This window comes from Oxyura jamaicensis, chromosome 1 (genome assembly GCF_011077185.1).
Source record: "Oxyura jamaicensis isolate SHBP4307 breed ruddy duck chromosome 1, BPBGC_Ojam_1.0, whole genome shotgun sequence".
Lineage (NCBI taxonomy): Eukaryota > Metazoa > Chordata > Aves > Anseriformes > Anatidae > Oxyura > Oxyura jamaicensis.
In genome coordinates this window covers 73,725,537-73,752,972 of record NC_048893.1, presented here as the reverse complement: position 1 = coordinate 73,752,972, position 27,436 = coordinate 73,725,537, and the positions used below count along the sequence as shown (strand labels likewise).

General features: G+C 40.8%; 2 protein-coding genes across 4 annotated transcripts in view; one reads left to right on the top strand and one right to left on the bottom strand.

Moving 5' to 3' along the window:
- Positions 1-4,053, top strand: part of FGFR1OP2 (FGFR1 oncogene partner 2) — an 11,095-nt gene extending 7,042 nt beyond the window's left edge. Inside the window, exon 6 of one of the 2 annotated variants that reach the window (XM_035321530.1) lies at positions 1,529-4,053. In XM_035321530.1, coding sequence (XP_035177421.1) covers positions 1,529-1,666 — 138 coding nt within the window. In that variant the 3' untranslated portion in view covers positions 1,667-4,053. Of the gene's footprint in view, positions 631-1,528 lie in introns of those variants that run through there. The other variant, XM_035321541.1, reaches the window with a different exon arrangement.
- A 4,394-nt stretch (positions 4,054-8,447) lies between these two features.
- On the bottom strand, positions 8,448-26,238 carry TM7SF3 (transmembrane 7 superfamily member 3). 2 transcript variants are annotated; one of them, XM_035321380.1, is made up of 12 exons: positions 26,105-26,238; positions 20,614-20,768; positions 18,655-18,805; positions 18,107-18,227; positions 17,644-17,815; positions 16,454-16,631; positions 15,128-15,214; positions 14,660-14,740; positions 13,755-13,907; positions 12,341-12,438; positions 11,829-11,991; positions 8,448-10,671 (listed from the first exon to the last, which is right to left on the bottom strand). In XM_035321380.1, exons 1-12 carry the CDS (start codon positions 26,172-26,174, stop codon positions 10,409-10,411), a joined length of 1,692 nt encoding a protein of 563 aa, XP_035177271.1. In that variant the 5' UTR covers positions 26,175-26,238; the 3' UTR covers positions 8,448-10,408. The 2 variants fall into 2 exon arrangements, with proteins under 2 accessions (XP_035177271.1, XP_035177280.1); XM_035321389.1 differs by lacking the exon at positions 14,660-14,740.
- Positions 26,239-27,436: the final 1,198 nt, after the last annotated feature.

Genomic DNA, 27,436 nt, shown 5'->3' with positions numbered 1-27,436 from the left:
CCCATTAAATACCTTAGAGGTGACTGTCACACCTCAAAGAATTCAGGGTACAGCCCTCAATACGGGGAAACTGTTGCTTATTTTGAGAGTTGGAGGAGCAGGCTACTGCTACCTCGTATGTTCACACAAACTTTAATATGTATTCTAGATCTCTAAATCACGCATTTCATTCTGACCCTACAGTTCTATCTGTACACAAGTCTTGTACACAGTCTTTCTGTATTTTGGGGCTTGAGTATGGTCTCTTATATACTTGCTGCCAATACTAGAGGCCAGAAAAAAGACAGTTTTATGCAAATACTTGACTGATTCAGATAATTAGGATAGGCATAAGAATTTGTTACATATATGTATCAAAGCCTTGGGGGGAGCCATACTTAACATTAGTCTAGCTTTCACTATGGTGCCATCTTTCCAAAACTCCTAAGCAAATAACTTTCTGTATTCTTCTGGTAGCTCCATTAAAATTACCTGTCTGAATCAGTAACTTTTGGGATTTGTTTCTCTTGCTCTGGTCATCTGATTAATACTCAGGAAGATTAGAAAATCGTATTTTCTCCTTGGCTTTTCTTGGCTGCTTTCTATAAGACACCGTAGAACCAAGTTATACATTATTAATAAGCAAGGAACTGGGTGCAGTATTTAATTATTTGCAGTGTTGCTACCAATTATAAAAATCACTTTTAAAGTCTAGACTGTTCAGTAAAGGGCTCCTTTCTCTTTCTGTTCGTAGCTCTATAGTAATCTTGCATGTGAAGTAGATGTTGCTTTGTATGCTGAATTTTCAGTATAGTCTGTTTTTTGTAAAATATTTTGGTCCTATTGTTCTAAGTATAACTGAAATTCATCTGTTAGAGCAAGGGCATAAACATTATCACCAGTATTTTGAGTTACTGTATCACTCAGTCACACTATTTTGTTGCACTACCCTTGTTAGGTGGACTGTAAGTACCATTCCAGTACTATTCTGGAATTAGTGATTTATATACTGACTTTTACATACTGACTTGATTTTTTTTTTTAAAGACAGTATAAATACAACTAAGTGAAATACCACTTCATCCTACTAAGAAACTAGGCTGGAAGTAAATGCACACACCCATGATTTTTAATATCTTTTTTTTATATATAATATATAAAACCTCATGCTTTTGGAAGAGTTTAGGGTTTCTTACCATTGCAGGGTCAGTGCTATTGCATTTTGATTAAGTGCTAATAGGAGTTTATGGAACAGAGTTCATGGAAAGTAGGCTTTTTTTTTTTTGGAAATACAACATTTGCAGTTAATTACCCTTTTCTTACACTGTGTGGGTTGAGTTTTAACTTGACATTTTATGCCCGTTCAAGAGAGCATAAGGGTCAGAGACCTACTGTTCTTAGTTAGAAGGTAACATGATGCTACCTACAACTTGATATTTTAATCCTTATATATGTTTGGACCAGAGGGAAGAGGAAATTATTTATGTAGTTATCCTGACTTCTTTCTTTCTGGAGTTCTATAGTGTCTTTTTTTTTCCTCTGGTTATAGCAAGAAAACAAAGGCTTGAGAGAAATTCTTCAGATAACTAGAGAATCATTCCTGAACCTCAAGAAAGAAGATGCCTCAGAGAGTACATCTCTTTCAGGATTAGTAACAAGCAGTGACTTGAGCCTGAGGAAAAGCTAAAGACTATGGAAGTCAACAAGCTTTAATTGCACACTATAAATGGAATATCAGGGGTCACTTGTCAAGCACTTGTTACTGAATAGGGCACCAGCAAGCTAATGCATCTTGAACTTCAGTTTAGTGGCTTTTTTTACCATGTGAAATACATTCAGAGGGGTATTCTATAAAAACCTTAATGACAGATTAATTGCCATAGATCTGACTTCAGTAGGAAATGGATTAATGCACTTACCAAATTAGGAATTATTTTTATATGAAGTTATTTTGCAAATAAAAGACTGATTTCACATAACTTAAATTACAAAACTTCAATGCAACTATACTATACAATAAAGACAAAACTTAAAGTCTCATCACAGCATAACTATGTTTTGTGCACAATCCATATCATGTTTTTTCCTTTCAAACTTTCTGAAATTTGGAATTTTGCAACAAGCCTATTTAGTGGAAAGGGTGAATAGGCACCATCATTTCTGTTACACTTTAACAGGATAGCCTGTGGCTAAATAAGGCCAGTTATTTAAACATAAGCAATGCTTTTGCCGTTGCTCAGTATTATTTCTTAAATAATAAAAAAAAAAAGATTTAAGATATGCATACTTAATTCTATTTTCAAAATATGAAAAGAACTGTTCTTACTTTTTTGCTTTCTGGAACACAAGCAGTATAATTCTGGCTTAACTATTCACTTTATGAGGAAAAAAAAAAAAACAAGCTCAGTTCTATATATGTAGGAAGAGAAGTCCCATCTACTTCTTGGATTGCTATTTCCCAGTTTGGGCAGGCAATCTGAAAGCACCCAAGCCATACCAGAACAAGGATAGTTAGAGGAAGGCAGCAGGACTGTGGCAGACTATGGCAGACTAGGCAGTCTGCAATCAACAGTAACTGCTCCCACCCACCTTTTTTCCTAAGGACTAAGTATTCAAGATCTGTTTTCACTGGGAACTTTCAATGTATTACACGTTGGCAAATAGACTTCTCACTTTTAATCCTAAAATGTTATTAGAGGTAAACATGAACTGGCACTTCTAGATCAAGGCACAGCTTATGTTGGATTCTTGTTCAAAACACTAATAACATTTCTAATATTGATGTGTATCATGACTTTTTGTCCAACATGCTAATGTATTCTTTACTTGGAACACAGACTCAAAGCATAGTGAAAACTTTCAACCACAGAAATTGAAGAGCTACAAACAGCAACCACAGTTGAGTATTTTGTCTGTTTAGTAACTCACCTAGCAAAATGAGTTGAACTCCTTATTTAATCAAATTTCATTTTTAGTTGCAACAATGCAGAAGGAATTAAGCACTTTCAGATGTGTCAGTTTTAAATACAACTTGTCTCAAGATAAATGCAACAAAAGGTTTAAGACTGAACTTTCAGTTCCCAGTGAATTAATTTATAGGGAGCCTACTATTTTTCTTCTGGTATTGTCAAATGCCTTCCCATACTGCTTAAGAGAAACGAGTGGTGGGAAAAAGCATCAAGCTTTTATTTTATTGAAAATAAATGCCAATTTTCAATTAGCTAATATGTATGCCAGGAAATGCAGTTACAAGAAGAGCTCAGAACGGACAGATAAATCAAGCTCTCCAACATTGTACAGCATTTGTTGTAACTGGAGAAACTGCTACTTCTTCCAGAGCATCTTAGCTTGTTTCTAGGTTTAAGAATACATGGGGGACATTAATGCACATGAAGAAAAGTTTTAGCTCTTTCCAAACTTGCTAAACATCCTGGGGAAGGTGGGTGTTTTTCAGAACATTTTATCTCAAGCTCAAAATATACTTGACAACTGTTATCTATAAATGCCAATGTTTATAAATTCTGCATTTCTGCCATAGCTTGCAAGCTGGTGACTTAGTAGAAGCTACATTTGTTTCAATGGAGTGTTCTTTGTTGTTGCAAACTTGGAAGAAGGCTTGGTTTCAGTTATTTTTTTTTCCTATAACTGTCTTTTCAGCTGTTGACTTGTATCAAGAGCACTTACATCCATTTTACACTGAATGTGGTTTCATGGCTGACCTTCTGGCTTGTCTTTCAAATACAATCTCTAGAGTATATAACAGAGAAGGGTTGTTAGTCTGTGGCAGTTATTTAAGGTTGCTCTATTATGAGATAATGCTTGATTAGTGTTTATTTTTGTAATTTAAGAAATGTGACTTAATTTATCTACTCTTAGTCTTCACATTTGATACATCTCCCCTTCCATTCCCTTGACCTGATCACTTTAGGATTTTAAGGAGCCTTCACATGATGTGGAGTGACTATTTTTCATTGCAAACCTGCTATTTTTGTAATGCTGATAGCTTGAAAAGAATTTATGGCTAGAATTGTGTACTGTAAACTTATTTTATCAATAAAGTAAATACAATAAATATGGATATTTTCATGATTAAAGCAATATACTGTATCCAAAATGAGCCTTATTAGTAACATCTAAGAAAAAGACACCATTTTGCTTTTTTGTCATCTATTTATGCTTTAAGGCAGGCAAGCCCATTTTTAGTGTTTTTATTCATTTTCCCAAATAGCAGGGAAAAAAAAAAGAGTTCTGCTTTCCAAGAGAAAATGGATGGTTAACAATCAGTCACTTCCATGCAGGTAGTTACTAATTTTTCAAGTGAACTACTGGAACTGTGTACTAATACAGAGAAGCAGTAAGAATAAACAAAAAGCAGTCCACAGGGTTTTGATTTTTGTATCAAAACATTTTGGTACAGGTGGGATGGGGCAGTTTTTTCCTTCAAGATTAAAAAAGTCACTTTGATTTTACTCAAGCTCTAGGTTTCTTTCTTTGATGTGTAAATGAGAACGTCAGTGGATTACATTCACAAGCTGGAAGTGTAATGTTTTCTCCACTTCCTCATGATTTCTCAGAAGGGAAACTTCCTTTCAGTATCATAAATTGCTTGTTTAAAGACAGGTAATAAATGTCAAGTCAAGTCATAAATAAGCATAGCAGCTATTCAGCTGAAGTAACTTCAGCTTCAAACTAAGTTGGGCTGTTCTATACAATGAATAAAGCTTTAAATAACTAGCTTTTTAAACAGATTCATGGAATTAAAAGATTATGTTAAACTATAGAGCTAACATCACTGTTCTCATGCAGAATTATGTTTACTAGGATCCCACTGTAGATATCCAAAACAAGATTTAAAGTTGCTTTGGAAGTTTTCAATTTTGATTAGTAAGCATATTACACTTTAAAAGTGATTTCCCTGAATTAAAAAAAGAAATCTAGACTGGAAATGGGTTCATCTGCAGCTTTCCAAAAGATGTCATTGCCTGTATGTCAGGGAAGGTGTCTTCTCAGAGGGCTTCCTTTTAACTTCATGTGTAAACAATCATCTCATTCTCCTAGAAGATCTATGCACTCTCTCCTGTGCATAATCCCCAAACCAGCACCAACGGACAAATGCCCGTTACCATTTTTTAACAAACAAAAAAGTAGATGCTGCGTGATGGTGGCATTGTACCTCTTGCTAAACTTACTTTTCCAGAACATGAAATTGTGCTGGGAGACCCACATGCAGCTGTTGCTGTATTATAGCATACATACATACCTGGTAGAGGTATGCAGGTCACATTCAGTCTCACCTTTTGCCCATCTCACTTCTTTCTTCTCCCATGCAACTGAATTTCACGCAACAGGAACATAGACTAATTTAAACAGCATTGGTTAGTTTCCACATATGAAAAGGTGCTGCAAAATACAAAATAAAGCATCCTGTTTCACTGATGGTGTGAGAAATGGTACTCCTGTTCATGCTGCCTGGAACGACCTCCCTTTGGCAGACAGATGCAGCAGCATGCCTGTTAGGAGTCTGCATGGTCACACCTTTGTAGGAGGGAACGTCATCAATTCAGGGTAAACTCAACTGACATTTCAGGGTAAACTCAACTGACATTTAGAAGAAAACTTTAAACAACTGCTCAGCATGACAAAAGAGAAATGTTTCATAATTCCAGTCTTGAGAAGTACACACTAACACTCCTCAGACTTCAGCTAGGGAACATCGCCACAAGGGGAATGAGCAGGACTACAACTATGGTATGTTCCCATTGCCTTAAGGATTAGTTTTACCATTTTTAAATTAATGGCAAAATGCATAAGTTCTCTACAATGTTCCCACCACCAAAAATGCCCTAAATACATGTTTGAGGATGGCTATTCTAACAACCAAAAAAAAAAAACAAACACCACTGTTTTTGAAAATTCAGCTGGAGGTTCGAACTTCTAACACCAATGAACGCAGGGAGATCAGTGACTCTGGTTTTCCAGTAACATGCTGTGGAACACAGTAGACAATTTTTTAAATAATTATATGCAACTGCTCAAATTACCCAAATTACCAGCTAGGCAAACAGCAGCTGCCTTCTATGATATGCACTGTCTGTGCTTTGTTGCTTCTCATACATGACTTTTTGTTGTTATTCCAGAGCATTCAGGATAAATTAATCCAGCTCTTTCTGAGTACATTAGAAAAACAGTCATTACTGCAGAAGACTAAGGATAAGCTTGAAGAACTGGAGAGGGTGTGGTGCCTTTTTTTTTTTTTTTTGACAATGCAGACTTGGGAAGACTGAGCTCTGTGAAGTAGACAGGTAAGTCATATACAACTCCCCCCACCACAAGTGAGTTAATTTAATGCTCTATTTTGAAGTTGTCTTCTCCCAGTATGCATGGAAGTACAATGCCTTGCATACTCGAGCAGGAGGCACCTCTAATCTGCCCATAACTACATGCTTGTAGAAAAGGTCCGAGATCAGTTAAGTTTTATCATCATCAACAAGCATCTGCTTGAACAAAAACATTACTTTGAGCTGTTGTTTCCAACACAAACTGAAACATCAAAGCCTGCTTATTAAAGGTGTGGAAGGGGACAAAAAAGCTCAGCCTGAGAGAAGCAGTACAGATCTCGCATTAGACATGGGAGAGACCACAGTGGAGACTGTGGGTCCCGTTCTTCCCTCAGCAATGCACAGCACTCCTACATATTCCTAAACCTACATGCTCCTAAATAAGCAAACCACAAAGTGCTGCTCCTCTCCTACCCAAACCCAATGCCAATGGTTTGGTTCTCACATGGTTTTAAAGTTTTAAGCTAAGAATTGCTTTGTCCTTTGTTTTGGTCTCCAGTTGTTTGGGACAGTTTCAGCCAGTTTTGGCAAAGCCCAAGTGCCTCAGAGATCAGGAAAACAAACATCCTGAGAACAAGTCACTGGACAAGCAAGGACATATTGAACTTTCCCAGCAGTACCAGGACAATGCCAGCCAGGTGATGTGATTCACAAGACCAAGATTTTGTTTTAGACCAGAAGTATACAAAGTTTACATTCTAGTCATGTTTCTCACCCCAGAAGGCAAAACATTAAGCAAGGCTAAAGTTTCCTCACAAGTCTCTATCTCAGGGTTTACTCATTACCCATCTCTGGGCCCCCAGAACAGCTTCAAGTGCTTTATAATCTGATACAATATGTTTCTATCACCTTGTTGAAAGGATCTAAGAACAATAACCAGCACATTTTCTTCGTACTAAGCACTAGCAGCATGCACTAATCACATTGGAAGATTTCAGCACAGTTCTTCCTGATGAGGAAAGCCACTTATGTAGGCTATAACTGCAGAGATGAAGGAATGATTATTTTCCAGGCCCCTTCTAATAGTCTCCTATACCCTGTTCCCAAATCAAAGCACAGCGCTTAGGGAATCAGGAAAGTTTGTCTTCCCCCCCATCCAAAGTACACCTATGGAAAGCACAGTTTGCTCCTATTATGAGCCATGCTTTCTGAAGATTTAAGGAAGCAGACAGGCAAGCTGCCTTATCCGCGTTGTGCTCCACAGAACAGTGGAGCCAGGGTAGCTTTCTGTTTTTAAAACAGGAAAGAAACTATAATACAAAAGAAGATGTTTATTGGAAAAGATCAGTGCCCTTCAGTCTAGTTGTGCCACAGCTTGCCTGAAAACTGCAGGGAGAAAACTCCAAAAAATGCACCAAAGCAGTGATGACAGGCGAGTAGGAACAAGAGACGGATCACCATGATCCAGAAGGCTTCAGCTTACATCAAAGCACCTGACTTTATAGGCAACTCACTACCTGAAGCTTAGATTCCCAGGAAGCATCAGATAGCATCAGTTTAAGCTAGCACAACTGCAAGGTAATGCAGCTAACACAACGTAGCACAGCAGTAAATGCTTCCAATGAGAGATCCACAGTGAGCAGTTTTCTGTAATGCATAGCAGGCTAGAATCCAGTTTTCCTCTTAAAACCACCACAAGTGGGACACAAGACAAGAGCCTTAAAGAGCTCCCCCAGCACTGCAGTGGATCAGTATGTTCTGGTAACTGTCATTATTAATCACTATGGCTTACAGAACAGGGAAATAATCCCTAACCCATCTCTTTCAAAAGACCATCTCCAAGTCAGGATCTCAGAAGAGTTCAAAGTCTAGTTCTGCCCTAACCTTCCTGTGGCATTTCGCAGACTAGTTTACAGTCAAAAAGTGACTGCTATTTTTTCCCTAAAGCTTTGTCTAGTGAAGCAATAAAACATACCTCTTCAGGTCATGTATTCATATAGAACATAATTAGTCCCAGCCTGGACCCCTGGGTGTCACTGTGAGTGTACTAAGTCCCTATGACATGTCAGCTAGGCTTCCCCTACCTCATTCTTTGAGGGTCTAGCACTTCAGAACTACTGCTTTAAGTTAGCTTCAGTATTTGGGATTGCAGATGTTGACACTGAATTCAGCATGAAGAGACCCCTTTAGTTATATTATTATTTCAAAAGACATCTTTATTATAAAGAGATATAGAGAATTAGAGTTAAACTTGTTTCTTCCAGAATGTTAATCACAGCAGTTATTAAAAACAAGGTAAACATGTTTAAGAGCACTTGTATATCAAATAAGTGTTTGCTACGTAGATACAACAGACATGCTCAGTATCAGTGCAGTAAGGGCAGTCAGTAAGCATCAGTCCACCAGATGCCAAAGGAGCTCCTCATTTACCCTCATCTACCACACAACAGCAGAGTGAAGCAAGACCCAAACTGCAGGATTTCAGCCTTGCTCAGCTGTTTGAGGCAAGTATTCCAGCTCTAAGCAGTCTGGGATTTGTCTCTCTAAACATCAGATCAACTTAGTCACCTCAGATGCTATGCCATGCTACAAAGTTTCACTCCTTAAAGAAAGGTCTACTAAGTTGAGTCACTTTAAAGTCAGTTCCTTTCTAATGCTAGAATGTTTTAGCTTTCAAATAAGTCCTCAGATAAAGTTTTCCACTACTATTCTGACAAAGAGTTGTTTTTGATATACTTGCTGCCAAGAATTTAAAGTGGCTGAGAACTGAAGTTTTACCACAAAGTTACTCACTAGCATGCAAGTAGCAGAACAGCCATTCACCTCCACACAGGAAGGACCATCCACTTTGCTACCCACACTAAAAGCATAAAGATAGTGAGGGGGAAAAAAAAAAAGAGCCACCATAACCTATATCAAGATATGGGATACAATACTTCCATTACTGTTTAATGCACGACAGATCACCATGTAAACATTAAAAGGTGAAGACCAGGGGTGGGCAGGGAAAATCCAACAACAGCCTCAGAACTGTTAGTGCGTTCATGTGAGCCAAACCCACTGCTCCAGTTTGCATTTTGAAAATGGCTTTGTTTTATTTAAGGAAGTGAATAAAGCCACCAAACAAGATGCAATTCTCCACTGAACACAAAAATGGCCCCTTATCTGTTTTTACACTTCATTCCAGTTTGGGCAGAGGTAAAGCTGGTAAGGAACACATTCAGCCAGCAAGGATCCTGATCAGTATTTTGCCTGCAGTATGCTGTTTTGACCCCCCTTAAAGGCAAAAAGTAGAAAATATATTTATTTAAAAAGAACTATAGTGTTTCAGCCAATCCCAGGAAAGACTGACATTGGCTATAAAGTACTTATTCCAGTTGTTCTCTTATGACAGCACACTATCAATAAAAGATGATACCATAGCTGAAGTAAGTCACAGGCTCGTCAGAAAGCCTGTGGAGGCAAGTCATTTGTGTTCTCTTAGCAGTCATCTCTGTATAGAGACCAGATGACTAGTTTGCTACAGAACCCACTGAAAGAGAAGGTCTTAGATCAGCTCCACTTCCTGAGCCCCAGTATGCTCACTTAAAGTTAATTCAGTGCAGTTTAAATTCAAGTCACTTAATATAGCTTGCAAGGTTCAGTAATACTTCTTGGAAACAACTGTCTGCAGCCACACATTCTCTACCTATTAGAAGATACTTCAGTTCCTGCTAGAAGAACCCCTTCTGCGTATGGCCCTTGTCTTTCTTCCCTTGCAAGATGGCAGACTGCTCACCTTTGGGAGCAAGTCAGACAACATTTTGGCAAGCCATCTTCATGCTGCAAGGGAAGAACCAATGCCGTACAGGCTACTTTCAAAGCTGTTTGATATTTCATGTGCTTAAACATTGTACTAGCTCACCACAAGATAAATACCTGTACATGACCTTTTTTACAGGATCTCTGCAGCTAGACATATACGCTTGTAACAGCGGTCTAGGTGGGCTGTTGTGGAAAGTCACAAAACAGCATGTAGTGTACAGGACAGATAACTTTCCTTCTGAGTTGAAGAAGCATCATCCTCCAATTAAGCAGGACAAGCTGGCTGGTTTGCTGGTGATCAGTCATCTTGCCCAAATTCTTCCTGTTCTCACCAGTTCTTTAGCAGGTTACAGAAGCAATGGAGTTCTTTCCCCAGCTGACTGCTCTTTCTGAAAAAGCTCTTTAATCTGCAGCAGCTTGCTATGTATCCTCTCTCTTAAGGGACGGATGTGATGGCTAGGGTCTAAGATATTTGTGCTTCTGCGCTCCCTTTCCCGTTTCCAGATGAGATAAGGGTGTGGTGGGAAGGGCACTTCACTTCTCTCTCGACGAAGCTGCACAGTTACTCCACTGAGGGCCAGCATTATCCACACTGCCAGGATAATAAAGTCTAAACAAAAGAAAAAAAAAACTGATTCTGGTAAAGCAGGAACATTACTTCCTGTCAAGTAATTGTTCAAGGCAAGACTGGATGGCGCTTTGGGCAACTTGATCTAGTGCTCATGTTAGCAACTAGATGGACTTTAAGGTCCCTCCCACCCCAACCCATTCCATTCTATGATTCTATGATTTGTGCTTGGGCACGAACACTTAAGTTTAAATACAAAAGGGAAAGTATTGTCCCTGCATCCTCACATGCAGGGAGCATCCATGAAAAGGCAAGAACAAAACAGAGTTGAAGCAAGGCTATTCAGTTGTTGTGTCAGTCTCTTTAACTGCCACTTGAAAACATGTCAGTCTGAGACTGAAAAGCATCTTTCGTGAGTGCCTTGTCACGTAACACCTGCTGGAAGCTTCACATCTTAGTCATTGATTACAGAATCACAGATTAATTTGTGTTGGAAAGGACCTTAAAGATCATCTAGTTCCACCCCACCGCCATGGGCAGGGACACCTTCCATTAGACCATGTTGCTTAGAGCAACATAAAACCTGGCCTTCAACACTTCCAGGGATGGAGAATCCACAGATTCTCTGGGCAACCCGTTCCAGTGCCTTGACACACTGAGTAAATAACTTCTTTATGAAGTCTAATCTAAACCTCCCCTCCTTCAGTTTAAAACCATTACCCCTAGTCCTATCACTACATTCTTTGATGGAGAGTCCCTCCCCAGCTTTCCTGTTATGCCCTTTTTAGGTATTGGAAAGTAACCATAAGGTCTCCCTGGAGCCTTCTCTTCTCCAGGCTGAAGAACCCCAACTCCCTCAGCCTGTCTTCATAGAAGTGCTCTCACTCCTTGATCAACCTCATGGTCCTCCTCAGGACTCATTCTAGTAGGACTCATTCATGTCCTCCTTATTATTGAGGGCCCCAGAGCTGAACTCAATACTCAAGGTGTGGCCTCACTAGGGCCACATACACAGTCAATTCAGTATTTCTTTTGGAGGACTGAAATTCATTAAATTGTGTATCAAATCTCACGCCATACTTATGTTCTTTTCATCTCCTTCCTACCCTCAACACAGACTGTTAAAAAAGGAACCATAAGTGCAGTTCTCAGACAAGCATTTTTTATACTAGTTCTAAAAGTCTAAGAAAATCACGTACCATTTGTTTGAAAAGGCACATTTGTGTAGGCTCTGCTGAAGTAATCATTGAGGATCCTTCTGAGTAGGTCTAAGGTGATGTAAGCAAGACTTGTGTAGACATAACAGGCAATAGCTAGGACCACTGAATAAGAGCCTACTATTCCACAGGCCAGTAAGTTCAGCTAGAGGGGGGAAAAAGCAGCTTTAGGAAACTGATAAACACCACCTTAATGCAATACTTAAATCAGTTCTTCCACAAGCAGCCGGCTGCCCACACCTCATTATCCAGACATCCTGTTAAGACAGGAGGGTTAGAGCAATAGAACTGTCAGCGGATATTAGGTGCAACACTAAAGAAAAGAAATCCTTTCCTTATGGACCAGTTAGCATAATTAACACTGAACAGGAGCTCCCTAGAACTTGGCCCCTGCTGTGTTAGATCTTTTACACACATCCCACAAGACTGCATTTTGCATAGTAGTCTAACACCCCTTCCCTCCTCCTTCCAATGTAACTGGACAGATGACTTACAATTCTTGGACAGCCAACAAAAAGCACTGGAATCATCAAGGCTACGGAAGAAAAGGTCACCCAGAACACAACATCATCCCGGAAGACCCTGTAGTCTCCTGCAAAGACACCATATTCCACAGGTAGTTTACTAGTGTTAGTAGTGTAATCACTTCTTTGTGAGAGGTTGGGGGGTTACACTTTTCCCCAGAGTTTCCATGTATTTAGAAATATCTGGAGAATGGTGTAGAAGAGTACCTTTTGAGCTCAAAAGGCAGTTAAGATGCGTTATAGCACTCATCCAAAACATGAGCAGAAACAGAGTTCCAGTACAGGTCCTGTACTATAAGCTGGAACAGCAGATCTTGTCCAAACAAGACTTACAAAGTATATGCTATTCATCTGATGTGAGTGAGAAGTACCAGAGTACTTCTGTCTAGTAAGAAACCATTTTATTGGCCACATAGGTTTATAATCTGTAAGTGTGCATAATCCATAGATGCGTAGGTTTATCTAGGGTTGGGGGCAAGCGCAACCACAACACCACTCAGCAACAAACTTCCAGCTTTTGAAAGAGTAATTAAGTCACTTGATTAAACACTACTTTGGTTCCCCTTGCTTTCAAAAGGCCTGTCAGTTAAACAGGGGACCAGCTGATCCCCAGTTGATTCACTGTTTCACTTAATGAAGAACAACTAGTGACTACACAGATTACCACAGAATCATAAACCAACTCAGACAACTGTAGAAAGGAAGAACTACCCCACCAGCAGGTCTTAAGTAGGAAAGCTAGAAAGAAATGCAGTTCTGGAGATTTGAAGTCACAGCAAAGGAAGCAGTACAGCTGGTGCCCTCATGTCCCTGAGGGAGTTCATCTCAGCAGCCTTGCTTGCTTTCATGTGATTTGTCTGCTGTTCCTCTTAATAAATAGATTCTAAAAACCTGATGATGTCAATTCAACTGTAAATACAAATTTGACTCCTACAGTATAGTGCTGTCAGAGCCTTGCACTGTGGTGTGGTGAAAAGTAACAGGCAAGAGCTCCTCTTGACCTAGGATGCCTTCATGCCTGAAGCCTCAGACTGTAGATTTTCTGTGACGTGCTTTGAATCAGAGAACAAGACAGACAGAAAATGCTTGCCTGGAGCAGAGCTGGTGTCAGACTGCTGAAATGCAAGCTGCTTTGGTGGGAAGAATAAGCAGGGTAATCTGTACTTGTGGGAAAAGGAAACTAAATAGTTTCAATTGCAGCACTCCTTGAACAAAGCTTCAGAGACATCTCTATTCCTCCAAACATTGGAAAGGCAAAATAAATTAAAAAAGCATGCTAAGATAAACCAGAGAACAGCATTTGTTTTGAAGCCTTGCAGTGTCCCTGTAATACAGGGGTGAAGTATCACTCAGTCACTTTGCAGCAGAATATTTCAGTACATACCTAGTGGAGAAAAGAAGACCATTGATGAGAAGAGAAATCCCAGCACCAGTCCAATAAGCAACACACAGAGTAGGACAGAGCCAAATCTCCACCAGCTTGCAACCAGCAAAAGCCCTCCAATAATCCCAGCTACTGCTGTCAAAATAAGACGCACTGGGAAAAGAAGAGGGAAAATTCTAAATTAAAAACTGTAGCAACACCCTGAAAACTTCAGTTACTGCAATAGTCTATTCAAACGGATTTACTTGCATACTTGATTTTTGTTACCTAATGAAAGCTTTCTGAAACTAGCTCAGATTTGTGCTTCATGCATCTCACTCAGGCTCCAGTCAGCAGCTGAGGGTATGCTACTGAGAGAGTGCCAAAGGACTGTATTGAAGGTGTTGCTGCTATGTACAATAGTACCTTGAGTTCCCAGAGCAGTTATGGTTGCAATAGGTAGTGCACCAGAAGAGCAGTTATAAGGTAGAATGTAACAGACAGAAGAACCAATTTTTGCTAGTCTAATAGACAGGATGCAGACCACTTGATCTATTTTACACATGCAATTTTACACCTGCAATCTGCATTTGATCTGAAACTGAGGTCCACCCATTCTGAAAGAAACAAACGTTCTGGGAATTTGCAACATACTTCCTTCCTGAAAACCTGCATCTCCATTGGATAGACAGGCAAATATTTGTCAGAGTTGCAGCTATGAGCTTCATTTCATTGTCTGAGGTCAAAGGTTACTCTGTCGTATACTCAGTGTTAAGGTATTTAAGCTCAGTTCAAGTACCCATATACCATGCTTTTCTATCCTTCCCACAGCTAGCCAGCTGCAAGCACAACTAAAATTTTACTTAAGGGATCCACAGCAATAATGTTTAAGGAAGAAGATGGGGAGTATCCCAATATCTACTCACCATCATAACCAAGGCCAGTTACCCTAGTGATGAATACAAAGAAGAAAAATCCTGTGATTATGAAGCCCATGAAGAATAAGTCTAGAAAAAAAAAATGAAAGAGATTCAGTATGCTGACACCTTTGTTTCACAACAGGGAAGGGAAATCTCAGCTCACAATCTGTTAAGCACAGGAGGAGGGACAGGCAACACTTGGTTCTGGAAAGGGCTCTCCTCAAGCACATCAAATAGATATAAATGTAATTTTTGCATATGTTCTCCATCATGCACTCTAGTTCTAGGTTCCTGTTCTTCAAATACTAGAAGCTTCTTGTTCTGCACTTACAATCTCTGATCCTGTTAAAGCACAGCAGTGGACCTAATTGACATATAATCACTACCAGGTTATTCTTCAACAATAGCACTACAGTTACAAGGTACATCTATGAAACTCCAACTGGATTTATGACAAGAGAAAAAACTCAGTACCTGTTTTCCAGAATCTGTGTCCAAAAAAGCAAGTGAAGAGGCCAAGAACAGCAAGAACAGTGAAAAATATTTTGGTAGAGAGTTTGCCTACAAGAAGAATGGGTTATCAGAGCATTCCTATCTAGTAATCCCAACAGTGAGACTAGCATAAAGTCAAGTTACCATCACTGAGTCTACCAACAATAGTAATTGCTACTCCTTCAGACTCACCATGTGAACACATCTACAGCATCTGACCTAAAAGATACCTTGATAAAGTCTCCAAAGGAGTATTTAATTAGTTATAGTCTGAGTACTAAGTCAAAAGCTTCCTCCTTATTCAAGGGACTGAAGTTTCTGTAACTATTAGTTAAGCAGCAGTAATTTGCTACTTGTAGTACCACCATTACAGATTTATTTGAAAAAGCTCTACTCGGCTTTAAAATAAGGACATCTAATCAACTATGAAAGTCAGCACTACGGCACTGGTGACCCAGGCAGCAGCTATGGTCTTTATTTTTTCAGCCTTCACGTTTACCACCCTTTAATGCAGTTTTCAGTGCAACAGAAAGGACTGTTAGTACCCCAGTATGGCTCACCTCTGTCTCCTAGGAAGAATTCTTACTGTCATTTATGTTATTTAAAACAAGTATACTACATTTCTCTAATTCAGAGAACTAGGGAAAAGGTTTTTAGCCCTGATAATCTCTTATGGCGTCATATGACACTAAACTCGATGAGCTACTTGTGTTATAAGAAAATTAGGAGGACAAGTCTTGCTTTATAAGCATATTCTATTCATTATTCTTGTCCTTCCCATGATCATAACGTGAGCAGAAGCTTTGCTCAAATTTTATGTTTATATGACTTTTTAGAAAGTAGCATTACTCTGTAATCAGATTTCTACTGCTGGCATTATTTTCAGGTGACTATCTCCTTTTGAAATATTTGTGTTACCGATTCCTGTTAGCACTAGCGTAGTTCAAAAGATAAAGCTGGGCCATAATCCAGCTTGTGTTTTACCATCTTAGTTTCCACATGCAGCACCTAAAGTGCTATGAAGTGATTTAAAATTATGTATCTAGTTCAAACAGAAAAAGGCATCAAGTTATAAGCCAAATATTAAACCTCTGTTTAGTTAAGCTTTCACTTGCTAATCTCTCTCCTTAGATTTATTTTATTATTTTATTATTCATTTTATCATTCTAGAATCTCTCCTTAATCAAGAAGCAGACTCAGTCATAGAGCAACAAAAACATATCCAGGCTATATACCACATAAGAGCTCTTGTTCTAGATCATAAGAAGATTGAGATCAGTTGGCATGGACCTACAAGTCCCAACTTACTGAGAGAAGAGCAGTTATCCACTAGGTCAACAAAGCTGCAGGCATACGTGTGCACAGGTATGTATGCAGCAGAACTATTCCAAAGAGTATCCCATACTATGACATTGTAGATCACACCTTGCCCGGGGAGTGAGGAAAAGTAGACACTGGTCTTATCATCAGTCGTCAACGTAAGCATCTGGAACAAAGAGTATTTTTAGTCACAAACACCTGCCTGTCACTATGTCTGATGGCACACTGATGTGTTCATACAGCTGGACAATACTTAGCAGCTCAAGAAAGATGACCAGCAAGAAGCCAAAAGCTCTCCTATTCTGAACAACCATTTCAGTATTATTGAGGCATTAAAGGCTCACAGGATGGACTCCACTTCCTCCAAAACACAGCAACAATTTCTGACAGTATGTAAGATTCTCCCAATGACAATGTTTTGTTTCTCCTCATTTGAGGAGAATTTCCTCTATCAGTATCCTTAACCTAGGTCTGTCCTCAGAAGCAGGTAAGACTGCCATCCCACTCCCTAGCAAGACCAGACAGGTTGTGGTCACTGACATTCTCCCCCTCCACGCATTCCAATCTCTTTGCTTGGATTAGGTAAACATGATGCAAGTGTTTGCTGTCATGTCAACTCTTTATGTCACTCCAAACTGGGGTCGGCACCTGGTCCAGTTCCACTATACTCTTTGTTTCTTGCATTCCCTGCCAGGCATTGCAGGAGACTACAGTAATCTCTCAGAAGCAGCTTTACCTCTGGATGAAGAGGTACTCAATGGCAATATTGCTATAGGTAAACTAGCCTCAACATCACTGAATGATTACTGTGACTAAAGCAGTATTCAGCAAGTAAGACACTGCAGTAACAGCTTACTTGATTGAGAACAGGATACATGACAAACACTTCATACACCCATCATTAATCTCCACCTAATATTAAAAAACATTACAAGAGGTCTCAGTCCCATGACATTTCAAGCTGTGCTCACTGGCCTCCTCTCCCAGAAGACCCAGTGGCTGCCATTTTGTGTGCAGGCACTGTATACTTCCTAGCCAGAAATCCCAGATACAAGCAGGAAGCCTCAAGCATCAGCAGCTTGCCTATATCACTACTCAAAGATGATAAGCACAGGGGAGCAGAAAGTTTAAGACAATGCTACTGCTAAGTACCTGGTACACCAGTGCTTCATACTTACTTTAACACCATTAGCTTTGATACTTTGCACCTCAGACATCTTCCGTATGTGGCTCATGAGTACCATATCAGAAAGGTTGTTCTCTGGTAAGAAGTACTGGTAGACATCATAGCGCAGCCGCCATCTGGAGTTCTGACCAGTCCCTGAATCACAGGCTGGTGGATTTGCTCCTCTACAATTAAAAAGAAGTAAACTACAAGCCTGGCACAAGCCTTCAGATGCGTAACCTCTCCCACAAGATGCAACTTTCAGTTCCTGTGTTACCTCCTCCCCCCAACCTCCTTTTCTTCATTTACTTTTTATGTTGCTGGTTGCAGCAAACAAGATTTCTACCAGTAGTTGGATGCTCAACCTTTCCAGCAGAATCTTGTACTATGACCCTAGTCAAATACAGGATAAGGGAGGTCTGTTGAGTACACTGTAGTCCATACCTTTTGTTTTATTTATTGAAAAACACACATACCTAGCATATCCCAAGTTTGCAGGAGCAAACTTGATGTGTGTATCAACCAAGGTATAGTCTAGGTAAATGTTGGGATCCACTTCCAAGTCAAATTCTAGATTGCAGCCTCCAGGTATAGGATCTAGAAAATAAGAAAAATAGTTAGCTGTAGCAGTATTTACTTCCTCCTTGCACAGCTTGAAAAGGATGTTAAGACCCTAGCAACACATGCATTTGCAGGCAGGCATAGTCTGCTTGCTGAGGACACAGAACTGTCAGATTCTGCTCTTGCAAGTGACAGAAGTGTTTTCACTGCAATCACTAACATAAGCCCTGATACACAGGCACAATGTTTTTCTACTCTAAGGCTGAAGTCATGACAAGAACAAACAGTGCATCCTATATAAGCCTCTAATGATCCCAAGCTTTGGCAGCCCATTTCAAAAGAGTTTGCACCACCTCCATCATACACTTGCACCATGTATGAATACTACCTCTGAAAAGCCAACATTAACACTTAACTTGTAGTAGGCAGAGCTGGTATTCCTTCACAAGAAATAAGACCATACCTTTCTCCATATATGGAATGGAGATAGCTGTGCTTAGCACCTGGTTAGCATCCAGTGACTGAAGGTACCATGAACACACAGTCTGTTGAGGCTGGAGGATAGAAATCAGTCCTTTGTCTACTCCAGTTCCTGAGCTGTTTGCAGATGGATTCTGGACAGAAATGGATTATATAAACAAGCAGTTCTTCAGGATTACATGTCACTATAACTAACATACTGCACAGTAGTCACATCCTTGCAACAAACCTTTAGGGCACACATCTCAGTGCCAGCTGCCACAGATGAGGCATTCAGCCCACAGCTAGCTAGAAGGTTAGAGCTGAAAAAAAGAGAGCAGCCTCTGACACCACATATTGCCCAATTCAGGCTCAAAAGTCCAAGCAATAAAGTTTGGAGACAATCAAGGAGTTAATATTTAGTATTTACTAATACTATTTAATATTAATAGTTTAGATGTAGAGCTTAGGGATACGGTTTAGTGGAAGATTTGTTAGCGTTAGGTCAGAGGTTGGACTTGGTGATCTTGGAGGTCTCTTCCAACCTAGACTATTCTGTGATATCACAAGCAAATTGCAGAGACTTCTAGCTAGTTAAGCCTAACGCTATACAAACATGCATTGACTAGTGAAGATACAGAGGGATTAGAATATCCCTCACAAAAAGCTGCGAGGGTATGAAAGAGCATCCTGGGAGCTGAAGTGCAGAAACACCTTGCTATCTCCACCAGGAGAGAGATGACTGTGTAACAGCTGGCTTTTAACAGTAGCCATGCCAGACAGCCCCCCCAGCACCATCCCTTTCAGAACCAAGAACCCCAAGGAAAGATCTATCAGCAATGGCAGCACCACTCTCATGGCTGGAACAACCAGCTGGCCTGCAGTCAAATCTTTTTCAGCATGGAAAATGTGCTTTTGTCCAAGTTAGAGGCAATGCTGCAAGGAAGCACTTTGGACCTGGCAGGCATTAAGGTCTGGCTCAGTTTCATATCTCCAGAAGCAAGCCAGCCCTAAAAGCAGTACAGCCATATTTACTTAGTACTGCCCTTGGCCTGGTAAGCCCCATGCATGCAAGCAGGGATTGAAATAGCAGCAGAAAACTATGACTGATTAAAGACTGAGTAGGTGTAACAGTGGTGCCTTTGCCCTGGCATCCTGGGTATTTCAACAGTATAAAGGAGACTGAGCTGGGCAACTTGTGTACCAGGTTATTCATCTTCTAAGTTTCCCAGCATAGTTCTTGGCACCCAGCATATTCTCATTTGGAATACAGTGATGGGAAACAGGATGGCAGCTGTCAATTCGATACCTAGTACCTTCCACATTGAGCAGAATGTAGTCAAACACAACTTACTGGCTTACAGCATCATAGAAGTCAGTGTTTTAGATTGCACCCCAGTAACGACAGGACAAATAGTGGCTAGAGTAGGACAAGCAATAGGAATGCTTGTGTTGGTGGCTAGAAGTGGCAGCCTTCACTGGAGTACCATAGAAGAATTTCTTCATATGCCACCAAACAAGAATTAAATTCAGGAGCAGTAGCTGGGATAACACACTGTAACTGCAGTAGCTATCTACAAAGCCACATGAACAGACAGATGAACATCCCAAAGTATAGAGCTTAGCATAACAAGGTTTCTGGGAAATGCTTATCAATCCATTTTTAATCAGACAACAATGGACATGGTCAGCAGCTGTATGTCAGAAGCAGCGCTCCCACCAAGAATGAAGCCTTGAAGCTCTGAAATCTTTGCCATTCAGGCTTCTAAAATAGCAGTCATGACACATGAGCATGAGAAAGTAATATTTAAGTATCACAAATCCTAAGAGCATGTTACTTGCATGGCTCCTACGTAGTACTTATACAGCTTGAATTCTGTATTCTTATGTGTAGAAGAGCTTTTAGTTCTCACTTCAGGAAAGAGCATAGTATTTAAGAACAGAAATGACACTCTTACCACACCTTGTCAAAGGATATCACCACGCTGTTTTGCTGTGCATGTACTTGAAAAATAACAACTGTCACATTGCTTGCAATATTCCTGATTACAGCTTCTACTGGATTGGTCTGATTAAGTAGCACATTTCTGAATTTTCCCAGGGAGAGCTCAAGAAGACCTGCATTCCAAAAAAAAAAAAAAAAAGAATCTACATTTTTTGCCCACATGAGAAGCAGTTCTCAAGAGCAGCCTAGAAGCTTCCAGTAACCCAATAACATATCAGCTGGGAACAAAGCAAGACATTTTATACCACTTGCACTCAGTAAGTTATGGCTGCAGAAGCTCCTGCACCCATAGGTATGCCTACAGGGACAGGTGCAGGCAGAAGCCTCCGGGAAGCCTGGCATTCACCTAAGCACACAGGACTTGACTTCCTGCCAGGAGCTCTGTACAGCTCCAACAAGACACTGCACTGGCTGGTCACCTGCAGCTTATCAGGGGCAAGCAATAATCACTAAAGTAAATAAGATACTGAGCTCTACTTGCTCTTTTGCAAACCCAGAACAATATGCTTGTATTAGCCAGCCAACTTGCCCAGTTGGACTTCCTGGGCAAATTCCCCAATGACAGGAATTGGGTCAAATCCTACAATAGAATCAAGCCTGCAGTTTAAATAAGTATACTCACCCAATTTCAGTTATTCCACATGTCATTAGCTCCCACACTAATTATTAGGGCTGTTGTACCCTTATTTCTGTATCTAAAGTCTAATGACTTTCTAAGATGCAACCAAGACCATTTTTTCTTAGGATGCACATAGCTCTGTCACCTGCTCTTTTTAATTTAAAAAGAGCCACATGACCCAGGACACAAGATTCTTTGAGAATCAGCTTTGGCTTGTTGTTCAAGTCCAACAAGAAAGCCTGGTTTCTCCTTGTGCTGTGCTCTTGGGGAACTGGGGATTTCAGAGAAGGGAAGAGAAGCAGCTGTACAGAAGCCACAAGATTTTCTTTTGTTGAAGAGTGAACAGATTAGATGCATGATGCCCTTCAGCTTTGCATTCTGATGCTTCATAATGATTCCCCGTCTGGCATGCAGACACATGGGAACCCAACTGACCTAAAGTTTATCAAACAGATGCATTTTATTTCCACAGCAGAGTTGCCTCTTACAGCACGTGGGTTGATACTGTCGTCAAGTTATTCTGTGCTTCTTCTATTCAAGTGCAAACAGCACTATCACATGCTCACTGTCATGGATGTCTCAGGCAGTCTCCCTTTCAAAAAAAGCAAAGTCTTCTCATTCAAAACTCGACACCCAATACTCTGTATCCTTTTCTTGTTACTACTCCTTCTCCCCTGCCAAGAACTGCATCTCTGGCCAGCTTCTTTGCTTTTTGATCACATGGAAACAGAGGTGAGCTCCTACATTTATCTATCTTCTCCTCTTCTCACAGCAGAGAAAGAAAATACTCATTTCGTCTTGCTAACTTCAGTGCCTACTTCGCTCCTATGCTCACCCCAAAACTTTGGTGATTACCAATACTGCATCACCAATAAAACAAAATCTTTAGTCTGATTCATATATTTCAGCAGGTTTTTTTTTTTTCCTATCCTATCACCTGCAGTTTATGCTAGCATAGAGAAGTTTCAACTGCAAGATCTCAATCATTAAATATTAATGTAAAATTAGAGCTACCAAAATAAAAGCTTTGAGTATTTTCCAGTTTCTCATGAAGTCCTTTGAGCAGTATTCAGATATCCCCCTCTCCACAAGACCTCTTTCCCCCTAAGCTCTTAAGTTTTACCAGAAATGCAACTAACTGCAAAAGCTAGAGAAGGGCATTTAAAAAGCACCAACTTTCTATGGACTCAAATTTGGTGTGAAATTTAGAATATAAGAAAACAATTCTGAACTTTAAGAGCAGTTTCCTGAACTGCAAGAAGTTCACCAAAATGGTCTTCTAAGGAAAAACTGAAACCATATACATCCTCTCTATGCTCTACAGCAAGGGGGAAAAATAGCTCTGGTCTGCTTTGTTTCTCACCTCTCTCTGTACTTACACCCAGAAGCCTCTGCATATATAAAAGCGGATTTGTCAGCAAGACATGCAGACACTACTTCAACATGATCATGGGACTCTGAATGTCAGAGGCATTCTCTGAAGTTTAATTAGCGTGGCAAATTAAGGCATGGTGTTCTACATTGCTTTAGTGCTTGCATAACTGCTCCTAGAACAGCACATGTGACATTTTAAACCAAAATCTGGACAGAAACATACAGATTCAGGATAAAGAACGACTACAGCCAGTCAAGCTAGTATTTTTCAGCTTGCTTTCTACAGGCTCCTTGAACCACACTTCCACCTAGGCTTGAAAGATTACTAAGGAGAGTTCATAAACACTGAAGCAGCAGAACTGATTTTAAGTCATTTGCTGGAAGAACAGCTGCTACATGGCCACAAGCAATACCACCTAAAAACCTTCCTGCCTTCTCCATTTCTGTCCTGTGAAAAAGTCATCAGGGGTGTTACTAGGCAGACTCCATGGGAGTTAGACAGAACAGCCTACTCAAAATTCCCCAAGGCCATCACTGGGCTGCCTGAGCCACATGGGGCTCAGTGGTGGCAAAACAGCTTTGAAGGGCAGAAACCAGAAGCCTCCACTAACACAATGCTGTCCACAGCATGCAAGCTTCAGCTCCCTGAACATAGTGTGCCAGACAGGGCTACTAAGATGACACCATCACAGAAGTGAGCCAGAACAGAGCAGAGCTAGAAACAAGATCCAGGCACCCCAGCAGCTTTATTTCTTTTTGTTTGTTTTGCTTTTGTTTTCGCTCCACTTCTTTCAAAACAGTGGAGATCTGGAAACAGCTGGTAAGGTGCCAGGCAAAACTCCTCCTCTCTACAAGAGGAGGAAGTCTGAAGGTCACTGCATGTCAGAGTGGTTTTAGATAAGATACAAGAGAGCAATCCTCAGTATTACAAAAATTATCAACTAAAAATAGATACTTCAAGTCAGTAATATGGAAACTGAGCAAGAACAAAGTTGGAGTACTTAGCATTGTTATTCGGTGTACCAGTACCACCAATACTAAGACAGGAGCACAGACAGAACTGAGAAGCAAAGGTGGACAACAATCTGCTCTGTCACCCCACATTGCATCATTTCTCCCACTAACTAAATGAGCAAAGCTAGTAAAGACAGCAAAGGAATTTAACCTCTCAGAGCTCTGTAGAGATCACAAGTCGTTACTCTAAGAAACAAGGCAGCCAGTTCTACAGAGGTTTGGCATTTACTATTCTTTTTCTATGCTTGTTGGAGAAACTGCAGATCAACGGCCAGCTCAAATCAATTCCATTCTGTTGAACCATTTCCATGCTGCTGATTCAGTGCCAAGCTCCCAGCTCATTCAGTACTTTAATTGAACCACCCATCCTTCCAGCTCCAATAGTAAAGTATAATTCCTCATTACCAATAAAGAGCTAACCACATGAGGTTCTTGGTGACACTCTATGGAAAAAGAATTGAACCATTAAGAAACACCTTTGTTGTCCATGCAGAAACAGCCCTTTACCTGCAGAGCCATGCTCAGTCAGTACACCTGTCTCAGACAAAAGCTCCTTGGTCAGAGACAATGCCACATGGTACAAGAGACCAGCTGCTACATTCAAACTGCAGAACAGCTTTATGGGAAACTCTTGTTTTAAAAGGCTGCCTCTGCATAAACTAAACAGCTAACACAAACTAAGTAGATCCAGATAAGCCAGGGGTGAGGGAGCAGAAGGAAAGCAATCATTCAGTCGATTCTTATTTTTGCATGACCATTAGTAGAACTGTATCTTAAATGAAGGATGGTCTTCGTCCAGCTAAAATTATCACACGGGCACTGCTAAATCCTAATTACACTTGAATTTTTGCATCACTAAACATCCTGGTTTGGATGTAGCAAACAAGGCCAGTTGCACTCCTGTTTCATAAAGGTGGGGGCCCCCAGGAGGCAACAAGCATTCTGTTTAATATACTTATTCATAAATACTCACTTTAAAGAGCTGCAGCCCATCAGAACCCCAGAAAAGTAATACAGGCCATCAAAGGCAGATTTTACTTATCAGCTCTTTAAAAGTGAAGTGGGAATCTTCTAGTATTAGGAGATAGCAGAAGCCATCTCCACAAACCTGGATATCCCAGACTGAACAGCCACAAGACAATTTCAAATCAGTGAACCATTAAGTAAGTGTCCTTGTTTAAAGGGCCTAATAATCAGTTTGGTACACAAATTACACAGCTTATTAACTTTTCATGAAGGAGATACTCTTCTTCCCCTTTATCCTCAATTCTGCAAGATGTATCAACAAGTTACTTCAAGACAAAGCAGCTGCTGTCTCACTTTCATTCTGCCTTTGTAAATACCATTAAGAAAATAAACTAAACTTATGATCCATCTTTAATCAAGTCTGTGTGATAAGTTGGTTATCAGCATCTTTTAATAAGGAGATTGAGACCTAAGAATACTGAACCTTTATTCTCAAACCTACCCACCACCACCAAGTACCAAGCTGAAGTTCTCAGAACCTGCAGGAACACCAAGACTAGAGCAGGAAGAATACTTGCACACTTGGGACTGATTCCAAATGCTGTCTTGCAGCCTTGCAGAGTATCCCAAGAGTAGATTTCTCCTTCTGAAGAAGGAAACTTTGTTCCGTGCCAGCTTAGAAGAAAAGAAAAACTAAGAGGCTTATATCAGCCCTAACATAAGGGACTGCTTGCTTATCTCTGAGGAAACTGCTTATTTTTTCCTTTATTTGAACAGAAAAAAAAGAAGTAAGAGATTAACAATATGGAAGTAAGCATCTGTTAAATCTTCACAAGATATAATCATTACAGTACACTTACCTCTGGAGACCTATTATAGTTCCATGCATGCGTGCAGGGGAATTAAAAAAAAAAAAAAAAAAAAAAAAAAAAAAAGACAATGCTTAATAAACAGAGATTACAACAGCAGGCCAATAAGTCATTTTAGGAACAGAGTTCCAAATACTTGGTGGTTTTGCTCATTTCCTTGATTTTAAAAAGCTAGCGGTTTTCAGCCTGCAATTGGCAAGGTGCTGGGAACCCACAACCTCTTGAAAGCTGTCACAAAAAGAAGCAGTAAACCCTCTTCCCTTTCTGATATAAACTCCTAGCTAAGTGAATGTCACCCTGTTTCCTCAGAAAGAGTAGAGCTCTACACCATACCCCTGTTGCAGCAGGACTATAGCCAGCAGATACATCGAATTGTTCAAACGATGGCGTCCATAGCTAATAAGGTGCAGGGCTGTTATTGCAATAAGGCACGTAACTAACGCAGTGCAATACTGTTATACAATAATTTAAATTAAAAATAAAAGAGTGGGGGGTGTAAAGCACCCTTTGCCCACAACGAGCCTCGCTCGACAAGCCCACTCCCTCCCGCCACGTAATGGCGGCCGCGGCCCTCAGCCTCCCTCCCCAGCCCCGTCTCCAGGCTCACCTGAGGCGCCGGCCCCTCGTAGCGCCTCAGCGAGCCCGAGGAGCAGCAGGACGCAGGGAGGGAGCCGCATGGCGCTGAGGAGGGAAGGGGAGAGGAGGCTGAGAAAAGTCAGGGCGCTGAGGAAATAGCTGGGCCGGGCGGAGCTTGTGAGGCGGCGCAGCGCGCTCTCGTAGGCTCCGCCCGGCCCAGGCGGTTCTCGCTTCCCCTCACCCACCTGCCTGAGGTAACAGGGCATAAATGCCCCCCAAACGGCTTTTTATCTGCCCCAGCCACCTCCTTCGGCTGTGTGGTGATTTCCACGGCTAAGAATGGTAGTGGTGAGCTTGGGAAGATATCCACTCTGAGGTGTTATGTGCAGGGGGTGTCAAATTATTATTATTTAGTTAGTTAGTTAACACACTGCTGTTTTGTTTTCACACGGACTGATAAAGCACAGTGCAGCCCCTGAGGCTGCTGGTGTGCTCAAGGCCTCTGGCCGTGCAGGTGATTCATGGGCTCATGACAAGATGACAGAAGGCAAATTCAAAGTCTCTTCTTTTTCCGCTTTCCATGAGTTTTAAGATGATCCTGTTGCTGTTTCTGCCTTGTTTACGAACTTATATTCTAACCTAGGCTCTAAAAATCTTTGCACACTCCTCCTTGTTTTGTTGAGTGTGCTTTGCCCAGCTTGCTTTGATCCATTTTCCAGTTCAGATACAAAAGGAAGCTGCAAGCCTGGCATAAGAATGCAGCAATGAGCACTGGTCTGCGTTTAAGATTACAATCATTTCAGACAAGTGGCTGTTCTTTCTTCTCTACATCTTTGCCTGCTGTGATTGGGAAAGCAGCCTTTCTCTGTCAGGATATCATTGAATCATAGAATCATTAAGGTTGGAAAAGACCTCCAAGATCATCTGGTCCAAACATCACCCTACTACCAATGTCACCCACTAAACCATGTCCCTAAGCACCAGGTCCAACCTTTACTTGAACACTCCCAGGGATGGTGACTCCACCACCTCTCTGGGCAACCCGTTCCAATGCCTCACTACTCTTTCTGAGAAGAAATGTCTCCTAATTTCCAACCTGAACCTTCCCTGGTGCAACTTGAGGCCATTCCCTCTAGTCCTATCACTAGTTACCTGTGAGAGGCCGACCCCCAGCTCCCCACACCTTCCTTTCAGGTAGTTGTAGAGAGCAATAAGGTCTCCCCTGAGCCTCCTCTTTTCTAGACAACCCCAACCACCCCAGTTCCCTCAGCCGCTCCTCACAGGACTTGCGTTCTAGGCCCTTCACCAGCTTTATAGACCTTCTCTGGACATGCTTCAGGGCTTCAATGTCCTTCTTGTACCG